Below are 26,117 nucleotides of genomic sequence, written 5' to 3'. Positions count from 1 at the left end.
CCGCATCCTAGCTCCCCTAGTTTCTGTTAGGAATACCATGTGCAGGAACAACATGAACACTGTTTAAAAAAATAAATCTATTTGTCTTAAAATACAGGTTCAGTGGTTTAAAGATGGCGCTGAAATTAAAAAGGGCAAAAAGTATGACATCATTTCTAAGGGAGCCGTACGGATTCTTGTCGTCAACAAATGTCTCCTGAACGACGAAGCCGAATATTCCTGTGAAGTGCGGACGGCAAGAACTTCCGGCATGCTGACCGTTCTGGGTGAGTGCCAAGGCTTTCTTTGCCTCAATGCACTAGTCCGGAAAACCCACTTCCAGTTTTACTGAGTGAATTTGGGTTCTTTTTCTATAGAGGAAGAAGCGGTCTTCACAAAGAATCTTGCCAATCTGGAAGTTAGTGAAGGAGACACTATCAAGCTGGTGTGCGAAGTCTCCAAGCCTGGGGCCGAAGTGATCTGGTACAAAGGGGACGAGGAGATCATAGAAACAGGAAGGTTTGAAATACTTACTGATGGCAGGAAGAGAATCCTGATCATTCAGAATGCACAGCTTGAGGACGCGGGCAGCTACAACTGTCGACTCCCAAGCTCTCGGACAGACGGCAAAGTCAAAGTACACGGTAAGAAAATCGCAGGGAAGCGCATTCTCTCCCTAGTCTTTCATTCTTGTCGGACTTAAGATTCAAATGCCTGTGTTTTCAATGTCTTCCAACGTTTTGCTTTCCAGAACTTGCTGCTGAATTCATCTCAAAGCCTCAAAACCTTGAAATCCTCGAAGGGGAAAAGGCCGAGTTTGTCTGCACTATATCAAAGGAAAGCTTTGAGGTTCAGTGGAAGAGGGATGATCAGACTCTGGAGTCTGGAGACAAATATGACGTCATCGCTGATGGCAAAAAGAGAGTCCTAGTTGTGAAAGACGCCACACTACAAGACATGGGCACTTACGTGGTCATGGTTGGGGCTGCCAGAGCTGCGGCTCACCTGACGGTCATCGGTAAGTTTCTTCTTGCTTCTTCGGATTGATTTGTTTGTAGTTTTGGTCCCTCGTCATGCTACAAAGTCTTATTGGTTGTCTACAGAAAAACTCAAGATCATAGTTCCTCTTAAGGACACCACAGTGAAAGAACAACAAGAGGTTGTCTTTAACTGCGAAGTCAATACCGAAGGGGCCAAAGCCAAATGGTTCAGAAATGAAGAAGCCATATTTGATAGTTCAAAATACATCATCCTCCAAAAGGACCTGGTCTACACTCTCAGAATCAGAGATGCACGCTTAGATGACCAAGCCAACTACAATGTATCCTTGACTAACCACAGAGGGGAAAATGTTAAGAGTGCAGCCAATCTAATAGTGGAAGGTATGTGACTTAGATAGTGCCAGAGAATTTTTTTCCAGTCATTTATATTATGCAAACAACTAAATTCAACATTGTTATTCTCTACCACCACAGAGGAAGATCTTAGGATTATTGAACCTCTTAAAGACATTGAAACAATGGAGAAGAAATCAGTCACCTTCTGGTGCAAGGTGAATCGTCTCAATGTAACACTCAAGTGGACCAAAAATGGAGAAGAAGTTGCTTTTGACAACCGGGTATCGTACCGAATTGATAAGTACAAGCACTCTCTAATCATCAAGGACTGTGGATTTCCAGATGAAGGTGAATACATTGTCACCGCTGGACAAGACAAATCGGTGGCAGAGCTGCTCATCATAGAAGCCCCAACGGAATTTGTGGAGCACCTGGAAGACCAGACGGTCACCGAGTTTGACGACGCTGTCTTCTCCTGCCAACTCTCCAGAGAGAAAGCCAATGTAAAATGGTACCGAAACGGAAGAGAAATCAAGGAAGGCAAAAAGTATGCCAAAAACATTCGGTGGCGGGGCTCTGCTGCTCTTGTGTGCATTTTGACAGCCTAGCACTTGTGGCTCACGCTAACTCATCATTCAATCTCTTCTTCAGATACAAATTTGAAAAAGATGGGAGCGTACACAGGCTCATCATAAAGGACTGCCGGCTGGAGGATGAGTGCGAATACGCTTGTGGCGTCGAGGACAGGAAGTCCCGAGCTAGGCTCTTTGTGGAAGGTGCGTATCGGCTTCAGGAGTAATTCTGGCTGAAGTGACTGACCATTTTTTATGATGCTGATAAAAATACAAGCGTACATCTGTTTTTATTTTTACGTTTTCTTTCCAGAAATCCCTGTTGAGATTATCAGGCCTCCTCAAGACATTCTTGAAGCCCCTGGTGCCGATGTCATCTTTATGGCTGAACTCAACAAAGACAAAGTGGAGGTCCAATGGCTTAGAAATAACATGGTTGTTGTCCAGGGTGACAAGCACCAGATGATGAGTGAAGGGAAGATACACAGGCTACAGATTTGTGACATTAAACCACGTGACCAGGGTGAATACAGATTCATTGCCAAGGACAAAGAAGCCAGGGCGAAACTTGAGTTAGCAGGTAAGGCGCCCCTTCTTTTGCTTTGCAACGGTTTCATGAAATCACAGATCTTACATAGATTTCGGATTTTAGAGTTATAGCAAAATGCTTCTTGTGAAAGCCTATGGCTTTCAAGCCCACGTCACATGTTAGATACTCTACTTTTTCCTAGTATAAAGAGGAAGTTAATGGCATTCACATCATACAATTGGATTATTCCTGGCACATGGCAGCTGTTCATGAATTCATAGAATTACTGACAGTCCCTCACTCTACTGCTGTGCAACTCCTGTGGATCTCTTAGATATACTCTCTTCTTGACCCAAGATACCTACATTGGTTGTTCTAAAAGCAACCTATTGGTATATCCCGTATACAAGGAAAAAATGTCTCGTCTATCCTGAAATGAGTCTGTGGGACTTTATCAAAAACTGATTTTATCAAATAGTTTCAACAACAAAAGCAAAGCCCATTTCAGTGTATTCTCGGTCCTCTGTTACTCTTTTTTAATGAAGACTGGATGTTAATCTTCAGTATGCCATCTCCAACCATCTTTTCCCCAAGGCTGATAGTTTGGAATAGGGAAGAATTATTATAACCCTCCAACATCTTTCTCTGCTATAACATGACTGTAGCATACTTCCGAGGTTCTGATGATGTTAGCCAATGTATAGTTAAAAAAAAAAAAAAAAACAGCGATGCCGGAACATGAGTTCAATATATAACTCAAACATGTTTGCATGTTCTCTTTCTCACTAGCTGCACCTAAAATCAAGACAGCTGATCAGGATCTTGTGGTGGATGCCGGGCAGCCCCTGACTATGGTCGTGCCCTACGATGCCTACCCCAAAGCAGAAGCTGAGTGGTTTAAAGAAAACGAACCTCTGTCTACAAAAACTGTGGACACTACAGCTGAGCAGACTTCTTTCAGAATCCTGGAAGCTAAAAAGGAGGACAAGGGGAGATACAAAATCGTGCTTCAGAACAAGCATGGGAAAGCAGAAGGCTTCATCAACTTGCAAGTTATTGGTAAGCTGCCGAGTCACTCAAACTTGATTGGCTAGCACAGCTTAAAGGCACAACACCACTAAACAGTCTATGATTTGTACATGGCAGATGTTCCTGGGCCAGTTCGTAACTTAGAAGTGACCGAAACATTCGATGGTGAAGTCAGCCTCGCTTGGGAAGAACCATTAACAGACGGCGGGAGCAAAATCATAGGTTATGTTGTTGAAAGGCGTGATATCAAGAGGAAGACCTGGGTTCTGGTCACTGACCGAGCGGACAGCTGTGAGTTTACTGTCACTGGCCTACAGAAAGGAGGAGTGGAGTACCTGTTCCGTGTCAGCGCGAGGAACAGAGTTGGCACTGGAGAACCAGTAGAAACCGACAACCCTGTAGAAGCCAGGAGTAAATATGGTAAGAAGTAGTTAAGTAAACTGCCAACTAGCTTAATATTTTGTTTCTCCCCAACATAACCTAAATTCATGTGTACTTCTTCTGTGGTGACATCCAGATGTTCCTGGCCCTCCTTTGAATGTCTCCATCACTGATGTGAATAGATTTGGTGTCTCGCTGACGTGGGAGCCACCAGAATACGATGGAGGTGCTGAAATCACAAACTATGTGATTGAACTGAGGGACAAGACTTCTATCAGGTGGGACACTGCCATGACTGTAAGAGCTGAGGACCTGTCAGCAACGGTCACTGATGTGGTTGAAGGACAGGAGTACAGCTTCCGGGTCAGAGCCCAGAACCGAATTGGAGTTGGGAAACCAAGTGCAGCCACACCCTTTGTCAAGGTTGCTGATCCAATAGGTAAGATCATAGCAATACTTAAAAAGGAAATAAACACCACATGAAACCAAAGAATTACATCTATGAATTCAGATGCTTCTGATCAAATAAAATATAATAAAAGAACAAAACTGTAAAAGCCAAGACTGTGCCCACATAGGCCACAGACTTGTTCTGATGACATTGTTAGGATTATTCCGTGTCTTAATAAATTGTCACTCAATAAACTTGTATGTCCCTAATCTTTCTGCCATTCCAGAGAGACCAAGTCCTCCTGTGAACCTCAGTTCCTCGGAACAGACACAATCATCAGTTCAGCTTACATGGGAGCCTCCTCTGAAAGATGGGGGCAGCCCAATATTGGGGTACATAATTGAAAGATGCGAGGAAGGGAAAGACAACTGGATTCGCTGCAATATGAAACCTGTCCCTGAACTGACTTACAAGGTATGCAGTTTGCATCTTAAAAACATATGTGTGTGTATTATTTCTATATTATATATACATAATTATAAAATATCACATATATTATAACGTATATTTTCACGGGCTTAAATGAATATGATGTTAACAAATACTAACTTGTAATTTTAGGTCACTGGATTGCATAAAGGAAATAAATATTTATATAGAGTATCTGCAGAAAATGCAGCTGGTGTTTCAGATCCATCCGAGATCCTTGGTCCTCTCACAGCTGATGATGCCTTTGGTAAGTCGATATCTACTTTCTAGATTAGGGAATAGCCCATACCTTCTTTGGTGTACCAGAGACATACATATGGTGCTAGAAATTCACGGCTTTTTCTTCTTGGTAGTTGAACCAACGATGGATCTGAGCGCATTCAAAGATGGTCTTGAAGTTATTGTCCCAAATCCCATCAAGATCCTGGTTCCGAGCACAGGCTACCCCAGACCAAAGGCAACCTGGACTTTTGGAGATCAAGTCCTAGAAGAGGGGGACCGTGTGAAAATGAAGACCTTATCGGCCTACGCCGAACTCATCGTTTCCCCGAGTGAGCGGACAGACAAGGGTATTTACACACTCACACTAGAAAATCCTGTGAAGTCAATTTCTGGAGAAATTGATGTCAATGTGATCGGTAAGGAACTAAACTCCTGCTATCTAATGTGGTTTGACTGCATTAACACATAGTGTTAATCATAATACCTTTCACTGCCTTTTCTTATTAGCTCCCCCAAGTGCACCCAAAGAACTGAAATTTAGTGACATAACAAAGGATTCTGTGCACTTGACTTGGGAACCACCCGACGATGACGGAGGAAGCCCACTAACTGGATATGTCATTGAAAAGAGAGACATGAGCCGGAAAACGTGGACTAAAGTGAGTGTCGCATAGTAACGCAGCAATTTTAGAAGAGAGAATGAAGGAGATTCCAGGAGGAGGCTGGGAGGCCATGCAGATGGGTCCTGGGCTCAGTTTACCTTTGTGTTGTGACAAGTATCAAAACCTTTGGACTGTTCCTTGGGTAATTTAGCCAGGGTTTGGTACAATTGTCCCATCTTGTTTTCAGCTAGACTTGTTTAACACAAAAGAGAGCTTACCCATATAGTTGGTATCTAACGAGCACCCACAGGCACACACTGAACTATAAGCCATTTCAAAGGAAGTATGTTTTGTCTCAGTGTTCAGGAATTTTTCATCACTGCACTTGATTTACCTTAGTTGACCCGATCTGCCTTGTTTTCTTCCTTTATGCTGGTTATATGTATGTGTGTGCACGTGTGTATTACATGTATCTATGCATGCGTGCACACACACATTTAGCAATACTAGAAATAAAACTTAGATTCACATGCTAAACAGCAACTCCATCAATGAGTTCACCCCAGCCCATTATTACTCTCATTTAAAATTCTAATAAACTACCATCTTCTTAATGCACACAAACTGGGAATCTATTTCTCATTTTATTTAAGGCCAATTATTATAACCCACCTTGCTGTTTTTTCCTAATACAAAAAATAGTATGAGAATAACACTAAGCTTCCATCCAAAACAACTTTCGAGGACGCGGGATGTAACGGCACATGCTTATAGAAACCGAGGCAGGACTGTGGATTTAGAGTCAACCTGAACGATACAGTAATAGACTCTAGGGCAGCCTGGGCGACATAGAAAGTCCCAGTCTTAAAAAATTAATAGTGGGTATCTGTATCTTTTTTTTAAAAAAAAAAAAGTCTTTGACTCACAGAAATACTCAGATAATCAATGAACGGTTTCTTTGTCCCAGGTTATGGACTTCGTGACTGATCTAGAATTCACAGTTCCTGATCTTGTTCAAGGAAAGGAATATCTATTCAAAGTCTGTGCTCGAAACAAGTGTGGCCCTGGAGAACCCGCATATACCGATGAACCTGTAAATATGTCTGCTCCTGCAAGTAAGTGCATGCCTCATGGGTTCATGCCTGGTCTGTGTTACCGAATTTTGGCTTTAGTGCTGGGTTGAAGTTTGGGGGGACGGCATGGGTTGGTAGCATGGCCGTCACTGGAGAGCGGCCTGTCTACGATTAACACCCTCCTTAAAATGTGACAGCGGTACCGGACCCACCAGAGAATGTCAAATGGAGAGACAGGACTGCCAAGAGCATCTTCCTAACATGGGATCCTCCTAAAAATGACGGTGGCTCGCGCATTAAAGGATATATAGTTGAAAAATGCCCACGTGGCTCTGATAAATGGGTGGCCTGTGGAGAGCCTGTTGCAGACACAAAGTAGGTGTTTGTTTTATTCATGTATCCAATTTAAAATTCTGACTCCTACATACTAGAATGGATTTTACCTGGGAGACATTAAATGTTCATTTTTTTTCCTCACCAAGAATCCCTCTAATATACCTATATCTGATTTCACAAATTTCAACTGAGCATAGATAGTGTTCAAGATTTCATTAGTTATGATACTGAAAAGTCTAGTCACAAGTCAAGAATAGCCTGGTCCCAGGAACCTGACCAGGGCAACACAGGAATGAAGAAATGGAAGGCACAGCAGATATATACAGGAAAAGCTGTGGTCCAGTGTGTGTTTGTGGGGGGGGGGGGTGACCACTATAATGGAGGACACCTCCTATGCTACCAGCAAACTCAGCAGGTTTATTATGTACAGCCCAAAGAGGAGGCATTAGACAGTCTCAGTGGGAGGTCTGGGTAGGGGAGATTCAGGAGGAAGCAGCTGTGGTTGATAGTTTGTATACACTAGTCTTACCTAAAAGTCAAGGGTTTGTTAACATTGGTACTTAGACCAGAGGAAGGCTTTGCCATTTCCTTGAGTCTGAGGACATGGTTGTGCTCACGTCAATAACACAATTCATCAGGATTCCATCCATTCCTGACACATTCATTGCTTTCTCCACTCCCCACAGTCTAGATATTTCATCTAAAAGCCAGTACTATGTTAGTGGTATGAATTCTAGAGAAATAACTATACTACATAACTCTACGTGTAATAGATTATCTCCGTGACCATAACGCCCCTATCTGTGTTCTGACAGAATGGAAGTGACAGGCCTTGAGGAAGGCAAATGGTACGCCTACCGTGTGAAAGCCTTGAACAGGCAAGGCGCTAGCAAGCCAAGCAAACCCACAGAAGAAATCCAGGCAGTGGACACACAGGGTATGTATCATTTTCTTGTCTTGTCAGTCAGGGCTCTGACCTTGTCAGCTAGAACTCTCTAACAGCGTGAATAATCTTTTCCAATTCAGAGGCTCCCGAGATCTTCCTTGATGTGAAGCTCCTCGCTGGCCTCACGGTCAAAGCCGGCACGAAGATTGAGCTTCCGGCCACTGTGACTGGAAAGCCTGAACCTAAAATAACCTGGACAAAGGCGGATACCCTTCTGAAGCCGGACCAAAGAATCACCATCGAAAACGTTCCTAAGAAATCCACGGTGACGATCACAGACAGCAAGAGAAGCGACACGGGTACATACATCATAGAAGCCGTGAATGTCTGTGGCCGCGCCACCGCGGTGGTGGAAGTGAACGTCTTGGGTAAGGGAGTCTCTTCTTTTTCAAAGGATTAAGTTCGCCATGGCTACTTGAACAAAAGAGTTTACAACATTGTATTTTCCCATGTCATGCCATCCGCAGATAAACCCGGACCACCAGCTGCTTTTGACATCACAGAGGTAACCAATGAGTCTTGTCTTCTGACGTGGAACCCGCCAAGAGATGACGGTGGATCTAAGATCACAAACTATGTGGTGGAGCGGAAGGCTACGGACAGCGACGTGTGGCACAAGCTCTCCTCGACTGTGAAGGACACCCACTTCAAGGCGACCAAGCTGACACCCAACAAAGAGTACATCTTCAGAGTTGCGGCGGAGAACATGTATGGCGTCGGCGAGCCAGTGCAGGCTGCTCCAATCGTCGCCAAATATCAGTTTGGTGAGATTCTCAGTCTGCTAACTCAAGAGGACAAAAAAGGATGTTCTGTCAATTTTGCATGTAGGTGTTGGGTGCCGATCATGACTTTTTTCTGTCACTATGCCATCTATAGATCCACCTGGACCGCCAACTCGCCTGGAACCTTCCGACATCACTAAAGATGCAGTGACCCTCACGTGGTGTGAGCCAGACGACGACGGCGGCAGCCCCATCACCGGATACTGGGTGGAAAGATTAGACCCTGACACTGACAAATGGGTCCGATGCAATAAGATGCCAGTGAAGGACACAACATACAGGTGAACCGCCCCCACATGTTCGTCATGCTTTAAGTTAGCCATGTACTCAGTTGTTAGCTCGCCACGATTCCTTTTGATCACGTGTGATTACAAATTAAGAGATTTTCATCACTTTTACTTCTGTTGCCTGATGGCACATAGTTTTTAAATGACATGAATACCATTCAATAGCACATGTCTGCTAACTCTGTAATAGTAGCCTTCTAGGCATTTCTAAGCATTTGGTCTTCTGATATATTAGCAGAACTGATAATATTATATGTATATAATATTATAGATATAATTTGAATAATATATGCGGCCTAATATAAAGAATGTGACAGTGCAGTTAAAAACAATTTTAAATTTATGTGGAAGTATATTCAGCTAAATTTACAAATTGATTCTCACTATTTAAACAAATTAGCCTCTTCTCTGTATAGTACACACTTCTTACCATGTTACCTTGTCCCTGCTCCAGAGTGAAAGGTCTCACCAATAAGAAAAAGTACAGATTCCGTGTGCTGGCTGAAAATTTGGCTGGACCTGGAAAGCCAAGTAGATCCACTGAACCAATCTTAATAAAGGATCCCATAGGTATTATTTACATGATTTTCTGTGGTTATTTTGAGGCATATGCTAACTTCCTTTGGACAGAACAAATAATGTTGAAATTGGTTTGCAGATCCTCCGTGGCCTCCTGGGAAACCAACTGTAAAGGACATAGGCAAAACATCATTGGTATTGAACTGGACCAAGCCAGAACACGACGGAGGGGCAAAGATTGAGTCTTACGTCATTGAGATGCTGAAGACTGGGACAGACGACTGGGTCAGAGTGGCTGAGGGGGTCCCCACCACTGAGCATTTGCTCACAGGCCTGATGGAAGGGCAGGAATACTCATTCCGCGTGAGAGCCGTGAACAAGGCTGGAGAGAGTGAGCCCAGTGACCCAAGCGACCCTGTGCTTTGCCGGGAGAAACTCTGTAAGTTGTCACTCCACAATCTGAAAACTACATCTGAGGGAGATTTTTAAACCTCACTATTATTCCCACCTTGCTTTATTGTTTCCTTGTAACCATGAGAACGTTTAGTAAAGACTAAAATGGGATTTTTTTTTCTCTTTTCTTCAGATCCTCCGTCACCACCTCGTTGGCTCGAAGTGATTAATATCACAAAAAATTCAGCTGACCTAAAATGGACAGTTCCTGAGAAAGACGGAGGGTCACCCATCACCAACTACATCGTGGAAAAGAGAGACGTGAGGCGGAAAGGCTGGCAAACAGTGGACACCACGGTCAAGGAGACCAAGTGCACAGTAACGCCCCTGACAGAGGGCTCTCTGTATGTGTTCCGCGTGGCTGCAGAAAACGCCATCGGGCAAAGCGACTACACCGAAATCGGAGACTCCGTCCTGGCCAAAGACACCTTCAGTATGCACCATAACTCAGTCTTTGCAGCAGCATTTGTAGCGAATAATACATTTTCCCTCGGGTTTTTCTAACCATTGGTTATTTTGCCTCCAGCCACCCCTGGACCACCCTATGCCCTGACAGTGGTTGACGTGACAAAGCGACATGTTGACCTAAAGTGGGAGCCACCTAAAAACGACGGCGGAAGACCGATACAGAGGTAGAGCTTCCATTCCATTCTTTTAAAGAGTCAAATGTGGACATCTGTGATGAACTTCTGCTTTTCTGAGTGCTAAGTGGAATGTTTTGTTCTTCCAACAGATACATCATTGAGAAGAAGGAAAAATTAGGCACCCGTTGGGTAAAAGCTGGGAAGACCTCAGGCCCCGACTGTAACTTCAGAGTAACTGATGTCATCGAAGGCACAGAAGTCCAGTTTCAAGTTCGGGCTGAAAATGAGGCAGGAGTTGGTCACCCAAGTGAGCCCACAGAAATCCTGGCAATTGAAGATCCGACAAGTAAGTCATGCTGATCATTCAGAGGAGATTGTGTCGGGCCTGGTGGTGAGACTGGGGTGTCAATGCTTCCCTGCTGTCTTCCCAGGTCCTCCCTCACCTCCTCTTGACCTGCACGTGACTGACGCTGGGAGGAAACACATTGCCATTGCTTGGAAACCTCCAGAGAAAAATGGTGGCAGTCCTATCATAGGCTACCATGTTGAAATGTGTCCGGTGGGCACCGAGAAATGGATGCGAGTTAATTCTCGCCCAGTAAAAGATTTGAAGTTCAAAGTCGAAGAGGGAATTGTTCCCGACAAAGAATATGTCTTGAGAGTGAGAGCCGTCAATGCTGTTGGTGTCAGTGAGCCATCTGAAATCTCTGAAAACGTGGTTGCCAAAGACCCAGACTGTAAGAATTCGATATGTTTTATAGCTAATAATATATTCTTTTTTCCTGATCATTGCATTTTAACGTATTTTCCCCTACCCCTTGCTGTTTTGTAGGCAAACCAACAATTGATCTAGAGACTCATGACATCGTTGTTATCGAAGGTGAAAAGTTAAGCATCCCTGTGCCCTTCAGAGCTGTCCCTGTTCCAACTGTGAGCTGGCATAAAGACGGCAAAGAAGTGAAAGCCAGCGACAGATTAACAATGAAGAGTGACCACATCTCTGCACACCTTGAGGTTCCCAAGAGTGTCCACGCAGATGCCGGGGTTTACACCATCACCCTGGAGAATAAGCTTGGCTCAGCAACTGCTTCAATCAATGTCAAAGTCATAGGTAACAATTCTGGAATGAAATACCGGGCATTCAGCATCTGTCCCAGGAGTTATAATAGCTAGCTATGCGACAGTCTGTACAAAGAGCTTCAAGAACTGGCATTTGGACCCCGAACACTCCCTCGAGTTACTTATTTTCATTTGAAAAGCAATTTTGAAGAGATTAGATTAATAATTAAGCTCTGATTAATTTATTTGCATATGAAATACTAACTTAAATGAATTAGCACACCTAAAGAATATTTCAGTGATCAATATTCCTTTCTGAATTATGTAAATTCAGCTTTCTATAGTCTTCTCCTTCAGGAATAATATTATTTTTCTGTCCTTTACTACCATCCCTGGTTTTAGTTGGAAATTAATGGAACAATTTTGATTAACACAAATACTCAAGGATTGATGTTTCTGATTAATAACAGATGGGGAACAAAGATGCTAAATGTCTCGTGTTCCGGGGGACGGTAGCCCAGAAAAGATTGCCCCACCCCAAAATGTATATATTCCAAATCAGATAAAGTTCACTATTCAAATGCTAATTTTTCCAGCTTATGATAGTAATTGTCAATGTTATATGTTACAGGTCTACCTGGTCCATGCAAAGATATTAAAGCAAGTGACATAACCAAGAGCTCTTGCAAGTTAACATGGGAGCCTCCGGAATATGACGGTGGAAGCCCAATTCTTCATTATGTCCTGGAGCGTAGAGAGGCTGGGAGGAGGACATACATACCAGTCATGTCTGGTGAGAACAAGCTGTCTTGGACCGTAAAGGATCTCATACCAAATGGTGAATACTTTTTCCGGGTAAAAGCAGTCAACAAGATTGGTGGAGGCGAATATATTGAACTCAAAAATCCCGTCATTGCTCAAGATCCAAAGCGTAAGTTGGAACATAGATATTTGATAGCTAAGTTAGAATATCCGAGAATTATTGTCTGAGCATTAATTGGGTTCTTTAATAGTAATAGGTATTTTTCTTTGTCCACCAGAACCCCCGGATCCACCTGTGGATGTTGAGGTTCATAATCCTACAGCTAAGGCAATGACTATCACATGGAAGCCACCCTTGTATGATGGAGGAAGCAAGATAATGGGTTACATCATAGAAAAGATTGCTAAGGGTGAAGAAAGATGGAGGAGATGCAATGAGCATCTGGTACCTGTCCTGACCTATACAGCCAAAGGACTTGAGGAGGGGAAAGAGTACCAATTCCGTGTGCGAGCAGAGAATGCTGCTGGTATTGGTGAACCTTCTCGGGCCACGCCCCCAACCAAAGCTGTAGATCCTATTGGTATGTTTATTTTTGGAGGGTGCTGCTTCCTCATTGTAAAACAAATGGGGTTCATGTTTGGCTGAGAATTAAAGGCAATTCTGACTTTGACTCATTACAGATGCCCCAAAAGTCATCCTCAAAACAAGCCTGGAAGTTAAACGGGGTGATGAAATAGCTCTTGATGCGACCATTTCTGGCTCACCCTACCCAACAATCACATGGATAAAGGATGAAAATGTTATTGTACCGGAGGAAATTAAGAAGCGAGCAGCACCCCCGGTTAGGAGGAAGAAGGGCGAGGCTGAAGAAGAGGAGCCGTTTTTCCTGCCTCTGACAGAGCGTTTGAGCATCAATAACAGCAAGCAAGGAGAATCTCAGCTGCGCATCCGTGACTCTCTGAGACCTGATCATGGCCAGTACATGATCAAAGTTGAGAATGATCATGGTGTTGCCAAAGCTCCTTGCACTGTCGTTGTGTTAGGTAAGTAGTTAGAACTACTTCGCAGTGGAGAAAGAGAATCTACCGAAGGGTTTTAGCAAGACATAAAAATAAGTAGTTTGGGGGCCCTTTAAAAGAAAGAACTTCAGCAAATAATTCTCACTTAACATTTTATCACCTAAGCAGACGCTCTTGAAAAAAATCAACTGACCTTGTTCTTTGTTAGCTAATGAAAATAAAGATAGAAGGAGATGGAAAAACTAAAAGTTGTACCCAAAGGCCATACTAACACATTTTCCCCAGCAGCTGATTCTATACAAAATTTTAATCACCGATCTCCTTTGATGTATTAGATACACCAGGACCGCCGATCAACTTTGTATTTGAGGATATTAGGAAGAACTCTGTCCTCTGTAAATGGGAGCCGCCCCTTGATGACGGTGGCAGTGAGATCATTAACTATACCTTGGAAAAGAAAGACAAGACCAAACCTGACTCCGAATGGATTGTGATCACTTCAACACTCAGACACTGCAAATATTCAGTAACAAAACTGATTGAAGGAAAAGAGTACCTCTTCCGCGTACGAGCTGAAAATAGGCTGGGACCTGGACCACCATGTGTCTCAAAGCCACTTTTGGCCAAAGATCCATTTGGTAAGGTTCTTTAAGCATCTTAAGCTGGCCTTTTCACCATATGCTTCCCTGTTTACATCGTCATGGTTGTGGAAAGTTGATTTTATATCATATTATGCAATTCAAATATTTTTTTTTTCTCAGAACCACCTGATGCACCAGATAAGCCCATTGTGGAAGATGTTACCAGCAATAGCATGCTAGTAAAATGGAATGAACCAAAAGATAACGGCAGCCCCATCTTAGGTTACTGGCTAGAAAAACGTGAGGTCAACAGTACACACTGGTCTCGTGTCAACAAAACCCTTCTCAGTTCTTTGAAGACCAAGGTAGATGGCTTATTAGAAGGACTCACCTACGTCTTCCGAGTCTGTGCTGAAAATGCTGCTGGGCCTGGAAAGTTCAGCCCACCTTCGGACCCTAAAACAGCTCGTGACCCCATCTGTAAGTACCTTCTTAAAAAGAGAGTGTAAGAGAGTAGTCTAACCCACATCTGGAAACCATCGGTAAACTTGACCTGTGTCTTCCGCCTTCATCCTAGCTCCACCTGGGCCACCCATCCCAAGAGTTGCGGATACGAGCTCTACGACCATTGAGCTGGAGTGGGAACCCCCGGCTTTCAACGGTGGTGGGGAGATTATTGGCTACTTTGTTGATAAGCAGCTGGTTGGCACTAACGAGTGGTCACGCTGCACTGAGAAGATGATCAAAGTCCGTCAGTTCACCGTGAAAGAAATCCGAGAGGGCGCTGACTACAGACTTCGAGTGAGCGCTGTCAACGCGGCCGGGGAAGGGCCACCTGGGGAAACAGAGCCTGTTACTGTGGCTGAACCACAAGGTACTTCAGAGTTTGCTGGGGGAGGAAATGGATGGTTCCCAACATGGGGCTACATTTTCTTATTCCTTGCACTAACATATACGACCGTTCCTCCTCAACAGAGCCTCCAACTGTGGAACTGGATGTTTCTGTAAAGGGAGGCATACAAATCATGGCTGGGAAGACTCTCAGAATCCCAGCCGTGGTGACTGGCCGGCCTGTGCCCACGAAAGTATGGACCATCGAAGAAGGGGAGCTGGATAAAGAGCGTGTTGTAATAGAGAATGTCGGAACCAAATCTGAGCTAATTATCAAGGACGCACTAAGAAAAGACCATGGCAGATATGTGATCACAGCAACCAACAGCTGTGGCTCCAAATTTGCAGCAGCCCGGGTTGAAGTGTTCGGTAAGGAACATCTGGAGGATTTTCATAGGATTTTCCCATGAAATGTGATCTTACTACACTGATTGTTTGTTACTGTTTCTTTTTCCAGACGTCCCTGGCCCAGTTCTTGACCTAAAACCTGTTGTAACGAACAGAAAGATGTGTCTGCTGAATTGGTCTGATCCAGCCGATGATGGAGGAAGTGAAATCACAGGGTTTATAATTGAAAGGAAAGATGCCAAGATGCACACTTGGAGACAGCCCATTGAGACGGAGAGATCCAAGTGTGACATCACAGGTCTCATAGAGGGACAGGAATACAAGTTCCGTGTCATTGCCAAGAACAAGTTTGGCTGTGGGCCTCCTGTTGAAATAGGACCGATTCTTGCAGTTGATCCGCTAGGTAAGAAAAGATTTTCACTGTGTTTACCAAATAAATGCTCTTCTGCTTATAGATAAGTCAAGTATTTGCTGGGATTTATGGTTTCAAACACCCAACTGTCTCAAGATCTTAGACTAGCTAGAGAATAATAAAAGAAAATCAAATATCTATTAGCAATTTTTAAGATACCATATTTGCTAAATTTCCATGTATTTTTGCTTTATGTGTAAGAAAGATGTGGCATTTTCTGTGCCAAAAAATTTTGGATCTACAAAGTCTTGGTAATAATCTACAAATAGTTCAAATAATTTAGAAGCATTTAATATTACCAATATAGTAGGGGACTTTTAAATATAACAATCTGGCCAGCCATTGGTAACATACGCCTTTAATCCCAGCACTCAAAAGGTAGAGGCAGGCAGATCTCTGTGAGTTCAAGGCCAGTCTGGTATTCAGAGCAAGTCCCAGGATAGCCAAGGCTACACAGAGAAACCCTGTCTAAAAACAAACAAACAAATAAAGGGAGTTGGTAGTTACACAAAATTCCCTGCTTTTCTAAAAAAGAAAATTATGGGCAGATAGTTGTCATAAGATAAATGATTGAGTTTTATTTGCTATACTTCTAAGAAGTCTTCATACTGGAAGGGTAGGGAGACCCCCAATCAGGAAGAACCCTCATAGAATAGAAAGCCAGAGGAAGTCTCCCAGAAGCTAAAATGAAACGCTAAAATTATGCACACTTAATAATACACCTTTATGCTCTTCTTAAAGTGAGGTCCTGGAGGAAAATCCACCCCTCCAGAAACAGTGGGTTCTCTTCCACTCGGGCATCTGGACAAAGAGAATAACAGCACACACCACCATTTCAATCACCCCATAAAGTCCATGAGTTTCAGGGTGTGCCAGAGGCCTCAGGATAGATAGAACTGGGACTCCCCAGATTCCATCTGCAGTAGCAATCAGCTAGAATGGGACAGCTCTCCTTATACCCATCAGAGCCTGTTCTTAAGGACACAAAACCTTTGAGGTATTCCATAAATGATCTTTCTTCTGAAGAAATATGATTCAAAGGGTGGTCAGTAACCATGCCTACTGTTTGGTCACAAGAGAAAAAAATCACTATACTTTCTGCTGGCATTCAAAGGAGAACAGCGCACACCTATTTTCCTAATTTGATAGGATTAGACATTCTCTCAGTATCCCAGGCAATCTAAAATACTAAATACGAAACTCATATATATCCTTGACTTATTTTTAATTAATGATTTTGATGAGATATTCACTAAGAAGAAATCTGCTCTTGGTGAGAATGGCTATCATTGTGTAACTGGTATGTTTGGAAAAAGATTCTGAAAATGCCATTTAATCTATTTTTCACACAAACAGGTGAAATATCATTTATGCAAACATTTGTTTCATACTCAACACTTTCAATGGCTTCTGTTTTAAGGTCCTCCAACATCTCCTGAGAGGCTCACGTACACAGAAAGGACAAAATCCACCATCACGCTTGACTGGAAAGAGCCCCGCAGTGATGGCGGCAGTCCCATCCAAGGATATATCATCGAAAAACGCCGTCACGACAAACCTGACTTTGAGAGAGTTAACAAGAGACTCTGCCCAACCACATCATTTTTGGTTGACAATCTCGATGAGCACCAGATGTATGAGTTCCGTGTCAAAGCCGTCAATGGCGTTGGTGAAAGTGAACCATCCCTGCCTCTTAACGTAGTCATCCAAGACGATGAAGGTATGGGCTTCATATCTAATGCCGCTCATGCGCTTTATGGTGACTTGGGAAACAGTCTTAAGACTTCTGCACTCTTGACTTCTCTCTGCAGTTCCTCCGGCTATTAAGCTGCGCCTGGCTGTTCGAGGAGACACTATCAAAGTTAAGGCAGGAGAGCCAGTTAACATCCCTGCCGATGTGACGGGACTCCCCATGCCTAAGATTGAGTGGTCCAAGAATGAAAAGGTGATCGAGAAACCCACGGATGCGCTTAAAATAACCAAAGAAGAAGTATCCCGAAGCGAGGCCAAGACTGAGCTGAGTATCCCCAAAGCCATCCGAGAGGACAAGGGCACTTACACCATCACTGCTTCCAATCGTCTTGGCTCTGTATTCCGCAACGTTCATGTGGAAGTATATGGTAAGCATATATATCCCACACTTGCCTCCCATGTGGGAAAGAAAGCCACCTCCTGTTTAAGAACAGCTTTTCAGTCCCCGCTCCGGTTCTTTTCCAGATCGTCCATCTCCACCAAGAAACCTCGCCGTTACTGACATTAAAGCTGAGTCTTGCTATCTGACGTGGGACGCCCCTCTAGACAATGGCGGCAGTGAAATTACCCATTACATCATTGACAAACGCGATGCCAGCAGGAAGAAGTCTGAGTGGGAAGAAGTCACTAACACTGCTGTTGAGAGAAGATACGGGGTAAGTGCTTCCAAACTGGTGCACATTCATAGGACAGAATTCCGACTTGATAACACTTTTAATGTAACTCTGTGATTTGATACCATTTTAAGGTAACTTGATAATTTAACGATTTAACTCAAAATTCCATACAAGCAGCAGCTATTTGCGAGTCTGGCACCCTTCTCACTGTGCACATACGGCCACTTAGCAAATATTACTTCCTACTCTCTTACTCGAGACCCCCTGGAAACTGCAAAAATCTATGTCTTCTTTTAAAGGATTTCTCTTTTCCTCTCTCTCTCCTGTGATTTCATCCTGTGTGTTTACTTCTTATGGTGATCCATTCCCCCAAGCAAACTGAGCTTTGAAATAAGTCAAAGAGCAGTCCAAGCAGATTTGTTCTGACTCCCTTTTTCACCCACCTTTCTAGATCTGGAAGCTCATCCCCAACGGTCAGTACGAGTTCCGGGTGAGGGCAGTGAATAAATATGGAATCAGCGATGAGTGCAAATCAGACAAAGTCACCATTCAAGACCCCTATCGCCTCCCGGGACCTCCTGGAAAACCCAAAGTCTTAGAACGCACCAAAGGGTCCATGCTCGTGAGCTGGACTCCTCCTCTGGACAACGGAGGTTCTCCAATTACTGGCTACTGGCTAGAGAAGAGAGAGGAAGGCGGTAGCTACTGGTCACGTGTTAGCCGAGCACCAATAACCAAAGTGGGACTGAAGGGTGTAGAATTCAATGTTCCACGGTTGATCGAAGGGGTGAAATATCAATTTAGAGCCATGGCAATCAACGCTGCAGGAATCGGCCCTCCCAGTGAACCGTCAGACCCAGCCATTGCAGGAGATCCCATATGTAAGTATATTTTATTCCTAGGACTCATTTCTAATGGGTAAAGTTACTAAGTAGGTTACTCTTAAATTTCTCACATTTTTATTCGAACCAGTCACAGTGAAGTAAGTACATATATGCACATACACATAGTTTTAGCTTTTAAAATCTTGGGTTATAGTTAGTGTTTTTTTAACTACAAGATAAAGAAATGGACTAAAAGGTATAGGTTCTAAACTCCATCTCATTGGTTACTGTGGATATCATTTTCCCCGCTAAACAGACCCTCTTGGAAGAATTCAATAAAAAAGTAAAACATTAACTATTTTTTGAACAAAGGCATCAAATTCTCAGGCAGAATAACTGAGGCCAAATAATGAAAAATCTCATTGGATCATATATGAGCAGATCAGCTCAGACCTGACTCAGTGAATTTTCTAAATAATACCTGGCTATATTCTTTAAAGAAAAACTTCAACATTTTCACTCTTTAAGATCCCTCCATGGTATAGAGAACAAATATATAATAAAATTCATTCATGTTCATTCAGCAAATTAGTTTGGAGCATGGACTGTTCAAGGGTTCGCCCTAGACACAAGGAGGGGAGGGGTGAAGCACCAGGCCAACAAGGAGGTAGCATATTTCATCGTCAAGTACCAACAGAAAAGCATTGCGGTGTGATGAGTGGGAACATTGATTCTGCCCCTAAAGAGCCTTTAGAGTTGTTTGTATCCAGAGGTTTGTCCAGCTAATGATGAAAATATTTTAAATTTTCATATTGTGGAAAATAAAATGTTCAGCTATAATACACTGTTGAATCTCTTCAGGAGGATGTCAAAAGTAAGATAGCTTTTCACCAATGGTGTGCTCACAGTGTACGGCTTTTTTCACTGATGCTGTGCTACAGAGTACAGATCTTTTTTTGTTTTTTTGAGAATAGGTTTTCTCTGTAGCTTTGAAGCCTGTCCTGAAACTAGTTCTTGTAGACCAGGCTGGCCTCAAATACACAGAGAGCCGCCTGCCTCTGCCTCCCTAGTGCTGGGATTAAAGGTGTGCACCACCACCGCCTGGCCAGTACAGCTGTTTTCACCGATGGTGTGCTCACAGGATGGAACTCTTTTCACTGATGGTGTGCTCACGGGGTCCAGCTCTAGCCAGAGATAGCGAGTAATCCTTTCCCCAGAGATTGTATGCTTTTGTTTCTGCATTAATACCGAAATAAAATATACTCTTATTTCTTATACATATTTTTCAACACTTCAATTTTAATATGAAAACAGACAACAATAAATGTATTATCTAGCGAAAGTCTTATGTTATACATAAAAATAGAATTCCACTACTTCAAAAACTGACGTTTGTTTGTCTGTTCCTTATTAGACCCCCCTGGGCCACCTTCGCGCCCAGAGGTTAAAGATAAAACAAAATCAAGCATCTCGCTGGCATGGAAACCTCCAGCCAAAGATGGTGGCAGCCCGATCAAAGGTTACATCGTAGAAATGCAGGAGGAGGGTACCTCTGACTGGAAAAGAGTCAATGAACCGGATAAACTTCTCACTACCTGTGAGTGTGTGGTGCCCAACCTGAAGGAGCTGAGGAAGTACAGGTTCAGAGTGAAGGCTGTCAATGAAGCCGGTGAATCCGAACCTAGCGACACAACAGGAGAGATTCCTGCCACGGATATCCAAGGTGCTCATCCCTATTCGACTTCGTGTTCACCTTGTCAGAGCAGACTGTGAAATCAGTGTACCGGAGACGTGTCTGTTACCTCTTTTGAGAAGTATCAGCTAACGGCTGTCCCGTTACCATTCCAGAGGTTCCAGAGGTGTTCATTGACATCGGAGCGCAGGATTGCCTGGTGTGTAAAGCCGGCTCGCAGATCAGAATCCCAGCTGTCATCAAGGGGCGCCCCACGCCAAAGTCATCTTGGGAATTTGACGGAAAGGCAAAGAAGGCAATGAAGGTAATAATCCCGGGACTTCCCTGTGCTGCGTCTTCCACTGGATAACCAGAAGCAGTATTTAAAACCTAATTGTCTTCTTTTCTAATAGGACAACATTCATGACATCCCTGAAGATGCACAGGTAAGAGGGGATAGCTTAATGAACTAGGAATGCTTAGGAATCGCAGCATTATCTCATTTGATGTATGACTACGATTTCCTCTGTACAGCTGGAGACTGCCGAGAACTCCTCTGTCATCATCATCCCAGAGTGTACCCGAGCTCACTCGGGCAAATACAGCATCACAGCCAAGAATAAAGCCGGACAGAAAACTGCCAACTGCAGGGTGAAAGTCATGGGTAAGAAAGACGTTCACAGTTGCTACCGAGTCAGGGCAAACTGCTCTCAGCATCCAAGGAATGATGCTTACACTGTGGTTTGCAACCAACAGATGCGCCAGGCCCGCCCAAGGACTTGAAGGTTAGTGACATTACGAGGGGCAGTTGCCGACTGTCATGGAAGATGCCAGACGACGACGGAGGAGACAGGATCAAAGGCTACGTCATTGAGAAGAAGACAATAGACGGAAAAGCCTGGACGAAAGTCAATCCCAACTGCGGAAGCACCACGTTCGTGGTACCGGATCTTATCTCCGAGCAGCAATACTTCTTCCGCGTGCGAGCAGAAAACCGTTTTGGAATTGGCCCACCTGTAGAAACCATTCAGAGGACCACTGCGAGAGATCCAATCTGTAAGTTTTGGAATGCCAGTTTAAAATATGGTCTCGGGAATGAGCTGCGTTATTAATATGCCCGCTTAACGATTCCTGTAAACATTTTTACAGATCCTCCTGACCCCCCTATTAAACTCAAGATTGGTCTGATAACAAAGAACACGGTACATCTGTCGTGGAAACCTCCAAAGAATGATGGGGGCTCTCCTGTCACCCACTACATTGTTGAGTGCCTCGCATGGGACCCTACTGGGAAGAAGAAAGAAGCTTGGAGACAGTGCAATAAGCGTGATGTGGAAGAACTGGAATTTACTGTTGAAGACCTCATAGAGGGTGGGGAATATGAATTCAGAGTCAAGGCCGTCAACGAGGCCGGGGTCAGCAAGCCTTCAGCCACTGTTGGTCCCGTGATTGTCAAAGACCAGACATGTACGTATTTAACAGAGAATGTCCTTCCATGGGGTTGCCTTCCTATGTATCTAGTAATCAGGAAACAGTAGATCCATCTACCAGTGTGTTTCCATGGGCTTCATGTAGGCATGGAAACATGATTCAGTTACTGTTTACCCCATTATGGACAGAATTAGCAAATGTCTTTCATATTGCTTAGACTATAGACAAGGTACATCTAATTTCCTTCTTATAATTTTCTCCAAGGTAGGCTGTCTTATTAACAGAAATTAAAGGAACTAAAGGGGGCAGAAAGCTAGTAATTGGCTTAGCACCTGCTAAGACCAATGTATCTGTCCTATCAAGACTTTCTCTTTTTTTTTTTTTTGAAAAGACCCATTTCAGTTTTGAGGTTTGAAGATAAGCTACATAAATAAGTCTCTTCTAATTATTGATACCATCACTATCACTGTGCATTCACTTGGTTTTGTGATTGTGCCAATCCTTTTTTGCACACTCATAATAAAAGATTTATAGAAAATAGAAAACTGTTTGGCTTCTACCAGAAACTATATTTCTTATAAAAATTCATACCAGAACCTTTGACTAAGCATGGAAGTGACTTTATAACTCTGCAAATTATTAAAGAAAAACATCATGACCCAAAGTGCCAACATAAACTACTGTGATAGGCATCCTTGTTGCCCTATTGATGTAGGAATTCCCTCTGTATACTGTGAATATGTTTTATTACCATTGGTTAATAAAGCAGCTCTTTTGGCCAATGGCTTAGCAGAGCAAAGCCAGGTGGGAAATCTGAACAGAGATATATATAGTAAGAGTAGGCAGAGTAAAGGAGATGCCATGTAGCTGCCGAAGGAGAAAGAAGCCCGCAGGAACCTCACCTTTCCCGTAGGCCACGACCTCATGGTGATACACAGATAAACAGAAATGGGTTAATTCAAGAGTAAGAGCTAGCTAGAAATATGCTAGAGTCATTTGCCAAACAGTGTTGTAATTAATATGGTTTCTGGGTGATTATTTGAGTCTGAGCAGTCAGGAAATGAAAGAGCAGTCTCCGCCTACACCCTTGGTCAGAATTTCCGTTTGTATGATGAAGCATGATGAGGGAGGGGCAACAGCAGATAGACAGCTGTGTGTAGATCCAATAAAAGATAGCTACATGTAATTTCCCAGCACTAGTACAACAGTGTTAAAGAGAGACCCATTATTTATGTCAGCGTGGACAATGAAGTCTGAATGCAGTCAACCCAAATTGGCTTTATAGCCCCATTAAATTTCACATCCTAGTCTTGAGTGCATTTGGCTGCCTGTGTTAACGCTTTGTTCTTATTAATTATCTAGGCCCACCATCAATTGAACTCAAAGAATTCATGGAAGTGGAAGAAGGAACTGATGTTAACATCGTGGCCAAAATTAAAGGTGTGCCATTCCCAACTCTCACCTGGTTTAAAGCGCCTCCAAAGAAGCCTGATAACAAAGAGCCCGTGGTCTACGACACCCACGTCAACAAACAGGTGGTGGACGACACCTGCACGCTGGTTATCCCTCAGTCTCGCCGGAGTGACACCGGCTTGTATTCTATCACAGCCGTCAACAACCTGGGGACAGCATCAAAGGAGATGAGACTCAATGTCCTGGGTAATGATTGCACTGTTTGGTTAGAACGATATGGTTTTATTTTGATTCATAAACAAAATTTGGCTTTAAATAATTCAACTAATAAAATATTCTTTTTTCTTTTGAAAAAATCATTCAGGTCGTCCTGGCCCTCCTGTGGGACCCATAAAGTTTGAATCTATTTCAGCCGATCAAATGACACTATCTTGGCTTCCACCTAAAGATGACGGTGGGTCCAAGATTACAAACTATGTCATTGAGAAAAGAGAAGCTAACAGGAAGACATGGGTACGTGTCTCCAGTGAACCTAAGGAATGCATGTATACAATTCCCAAGCTGCTAGAAGGCCATGAATATGTGTTCCGAATCATGGCCCAGAATAAGTACGGCATTGGAGAGCCACTGGACAGTGAACCGGAAACAGCCCGAAACCTCTTCTGTGAGTAGGATGACATTTTCACATATGAGGTCAAACTTTTCTGGTTTTTTTGTTTAGTTTTTTGATGACTTCATGTCAATTACTCTCTTTCTCACAGCTGTCCCCGGAGCTCCGGATAAACCAACGGTGAGCAGCGTGACTCGTAACTCCATGACGGTCAACTGGGAAGAACCGGAGTACGATGGTGGCTCTCCCGTGACTGGGTATTGGCTGGAAATGAAGGACACCACTTCAAAGAGATGGAAGAGAGTTAACCGAGATCCCATCAAAGCCATGACTCTGGGCGTCTCTTATAAAGTGACTGGCCTTATTGAAGGTTCTGACTATCAGTTCCGTGTGTATGCAATCAATGCTGCTGGTGTGGGTCCGGCAAGTCTCCCCTCAGATCCAGTGACCGCTCGAGACCCAGTGGGTAAGCCTTTACATCATTCTTTTTTTTTTTAAGTGGTGTCTAGTTGGGTGGTGGTGGCACACATCTTTAAGCCCAGCACTCAGGAGGAAGAGAAAGGAGGATCTCTGTGACTTTGAGGCCAGCCTGGGCTACAGGGCTAGTTCCAGGATAGCCAGGGCTACACTGAGAAACCGTTGCTCAAAAAAAGAAAATAAAGAAAAAATTAGAAAATGGTTTCTAAAAGTACCATGGAAATCAAGAATACTGATGTATACTGGTTCTTTCCAGCTCCCCCTGGTCCTCCGTTCCCCAAAGTGACAGACTGGACAAAATCATCTGTGGACTTAGAATGGTCACCTCCATTAAAAGATGGTGGATCCAAAGTAACTGGATACATTGTTGAATTTAAGGAAGAAGGCAAAGAAGAATGGGAAAAGGTAGCTAAGACGTTCATTGAAGAGATGTGTCATGAATAAGTTTTAAATAGTTTTTCTTACGCTCATTTGCTTCTGTCTATGTTTGAGATTAAAAATCAGAAAAATAACTGTTTATGTCCAACTAATCAAGTCAAGAGTAGGAAGTGTGAAGAAGGTCCTATGTTGGGTACCAAAGCAGTTAGTTACAAAGTAAGTTCTATCATTCAGTAGCACAGTGTGAAGCACGGGATGATGACTATACTTTACAATAATTTATCATTACTTACTTTTAAAAAATGGAAAGGAATCAGCAACCAGGTATAAATAATAAATATTTAAGGAGATGGAATGTTTATTGCCAGCTTTTTGTATCTAATGAATTATCAATTATACTGTGAGTAGATATAGTTGGGATGAATCAATTAAAAATAAAAATTAAGCTATTAAAAGTTAAGTCATGTTATCCACTATTCTTTTGGTTATGAATCCTAGAATGATAGAACAGTACAGTTTTTTCTATCACTTACCAGTAATTTATAAAGACGGTTTTGACAAGTCGTTTACCTATTGTCTATACTATTTGATCCCTGAAACCGCCTGACAGGAGTAGGTAGGTAGTAGTTATTCTTGAGAAAGTTATTAAAGCAGCAATGTTATATACTAGTTATAGCGTACATATTTATATTAGGAACGCTCTAATTGTAAAATGCTTGTTATTTTCCCCCAGGGGAAGGATAAGGAAGTGAGAGGGACAAAGCTCGTGGTGACCGGGTTAAAAGAAGGAGCGTTCTACAAATTCCGCGTCCGAGCAGTCAACATTGCCGGGGTTGGAGAACCTGGAGAGGTCACAGATGTTATTGAAATGAAGGACAGAATTGGTAATTACCAAGACTTCTGCTAGTTTATCCAGGTTTAGGCAGGATATATTGAAAGGTCAAAGTCACACTTGCCTTTTTCAATTGTTTTCCAGTGTCGCCCGACCTTCAGCTAGACGCCAGCGTCAGAGACAGAATAGTGGTCCACGCTGGAGGGGTGATCCGCATCATAGCCTACGTATCTGGAAAGCCACCTCCAACTGTCACCTGGAGCATGAATGAACGGGCCTTACCACAAGAAGCCACCATTGAGACCACAGCCATTAGTTCATCCATGGTCATCAAGAATTGCCAGAGGAGCCATCAGGGTGTCTACTCTCTTCTTGCCAAAAACGAAGGCGGAGAAAGAAAGAAGACAATTATTGTTGATGTGCTAGGTAAATAATTTCAATTTTATTGATATTTATTTTATTTTACTTTTTTTTTTCAACAGAGGATTTTTATTGTGTAGCCCTGGCTGGCCTCAAACTCACAGAGA

The 26,117-nt window shown here is 43.1% G+C and overlaps 1 protein-coding gene across 2 annotated transcripts in view; it reads left to right on the top strand.

The window, feature by feature from the left end:
- Ttn (titin) overlaps positions 1-26,117 on the top strand; it is a 272,179-nt gene that overhangs the window by 174,890 nt on the left and 71,172 nt on the right. For both annotated transcript variants that reach the window (XM_087900088.1, XM_087900089.1), the window contains 51 exons: positions 98-266; positions 357-623; positions 731-997; positions 1,083-1,361; positions 1,455-1,863; positions 1,968-2,092; positions 2,202-2,468; positions 3,207-3,476; positions 3,564-3,866; positions 3,964-4,266; positions 4,505-4,692; positions 4,840-4,954; positions 5,061-5,345; positions 5,437-5,588; positions 6,499-6,646; positions 6,802-6,979; positions 7,756-7,877; positions 7,967-8,254; positions 8,354-8,650; positions 8,763-8,949; positions 9,410-9,525; positions 9,614-9,913; positions 10,061-10,360; positions 10,454-10,559; positions 10,661-10,857; positions 10,943-11,248; positions 11,344-11,622; positions 12,202-12,501; positions 12,611-12,913; positions 13,014-13,376; positions 13,688-13,990; positions 14,114-14,413; positions 14,511-14,807; positions 14,909-15,193; positions 15,282-15,575; positions 17,005-17,304; positions 17,396-17,704; positions 17,802-17,992; positions 18,405-18,834; positions 20,192-20,500; positions 20,626-20,774; positions 20,863-20,895; positions 20,984-21,113; positions 21,206-21,505; positions 21,599-21,916; positions 23,243-23,539; positions 23,658-23,957; positions 24,055-24,369; positions 24,637-24,785; positions 25,492-25,642; positions 25,735-26,016. In XM_087900088.1, coding sequence (XP_087756214.1) covers positions 98-266; positions 357-623; positions 731-997; positions 1,083-1,361; positions 1,455-1,863; positions 1,968-2,092; positions 2,202-2,468; positions 3,207-3,476; positions 3,564-3,866; positions 3,964-4,266; positions 4,505-4,692; positions 4,840-4,954; positions 5,061-5,345; positions 5,437-5,588; positions 6,499-6,646; positions 6,802-6,979; positions 7,756-7,877; positions 7,967-8,254; positions 8,354-8,650; positions 8,763-8,949; positions 9,410-9,525; positions 9,614-9,913; positions 10,061-10,360; positions 10,454-10,559; positions 10,661-10,857; positions 10,943-11,248; positions 11,344-11,622; positions 12,202-12,501; positions 12,611-12,913; positions 13,014-13,376; positions 13,688-13,990; positions 14,114-14,413; positions 14,511-14,807; positions 14,909-15,193; positions 15,282-15,575; positions 17,005-17,304; positions 17,396-17,704; positions 17,802-17,992; positions 18,405-18,834; positions 20,192-20,500; positions 20,626-20,774; positions 20,863-20,895; positions 20,984-21,113; positions 21,206-21,505; positions 21,599-21,916; positions 23,243-23,539; positions 23,658-23,957; positions 24,055-24,369; positions 24,637-24,785; positions 25,492-25,642; positions 25,735-26,016 — 12,631 coding nt within the window. The remainder of the gene's footprint in view (positions 1-97; positions 267-356; positions 624-730; positions 998-1,082; positions 1,362-1,454; positions 1,864-1,967; positions 2,093-2,201; positions 2,469-3,206; positions 3,477-3,563; positions 3,867-3,963; positions 4,267-4,504; positions 4,693-4,839; positions 4,955-5,060; positions 5,346-5,436; positions 5,589-6,498; positions 6,647-6,801; positions 6,980-7,755; positions 7,878-7,966; positions 8,255-8,353; positions 8,651-8,762; positions 8,950-9,409; positions 9,526-9,613; positions 9,914-10,060; positions 10,361-10,453; positions 10,560-10,660; positions 10,858-10,942; positions 11,249-11,343; positions 11,623-12,201; positions 12,502-12,610; positions 12,914-13,013; positions 13,377-13,687; positions 13,991-14,113; positions 14,414-14,510; positions 14,808-14,908; positions 15,194-15,281; positions 15,576-17,004; positions 17,305-17,395; positions 17,705-17,801; positions 17,993-18,404; positions 18,835-20,191; positions 20,501-20,625; positions 20,775-20,862; positions 20,896-20,983; positions 21,114-21,205; positions 21,506-21,598; positions 21,917-23,242; positions 23,540-23,657; positions 23,958-24,054; positions 24,370-24,636; positions 24,786-25,491; positions 25,643-25,734; positions 26,017-26,117) is intronic.

Source organism: Myodes glareolus, chromosome 21 (assembly GCF_982192425.1).
Source record: "Myodes glareolus chromosome 21, mMyoGla1.1, whole genome shotgun sequence".
Taxonomy (NCBI): Eukaryota; Metazoa; Chordata; class Mammalia; order Rodentia; family Cricetidae; genus Myodes; species Myodes glareolus.
Note: the sequence above shows the minus strand (reverse complement) of the source record. Positions and strands in the feature narration are given on the sequence as shown.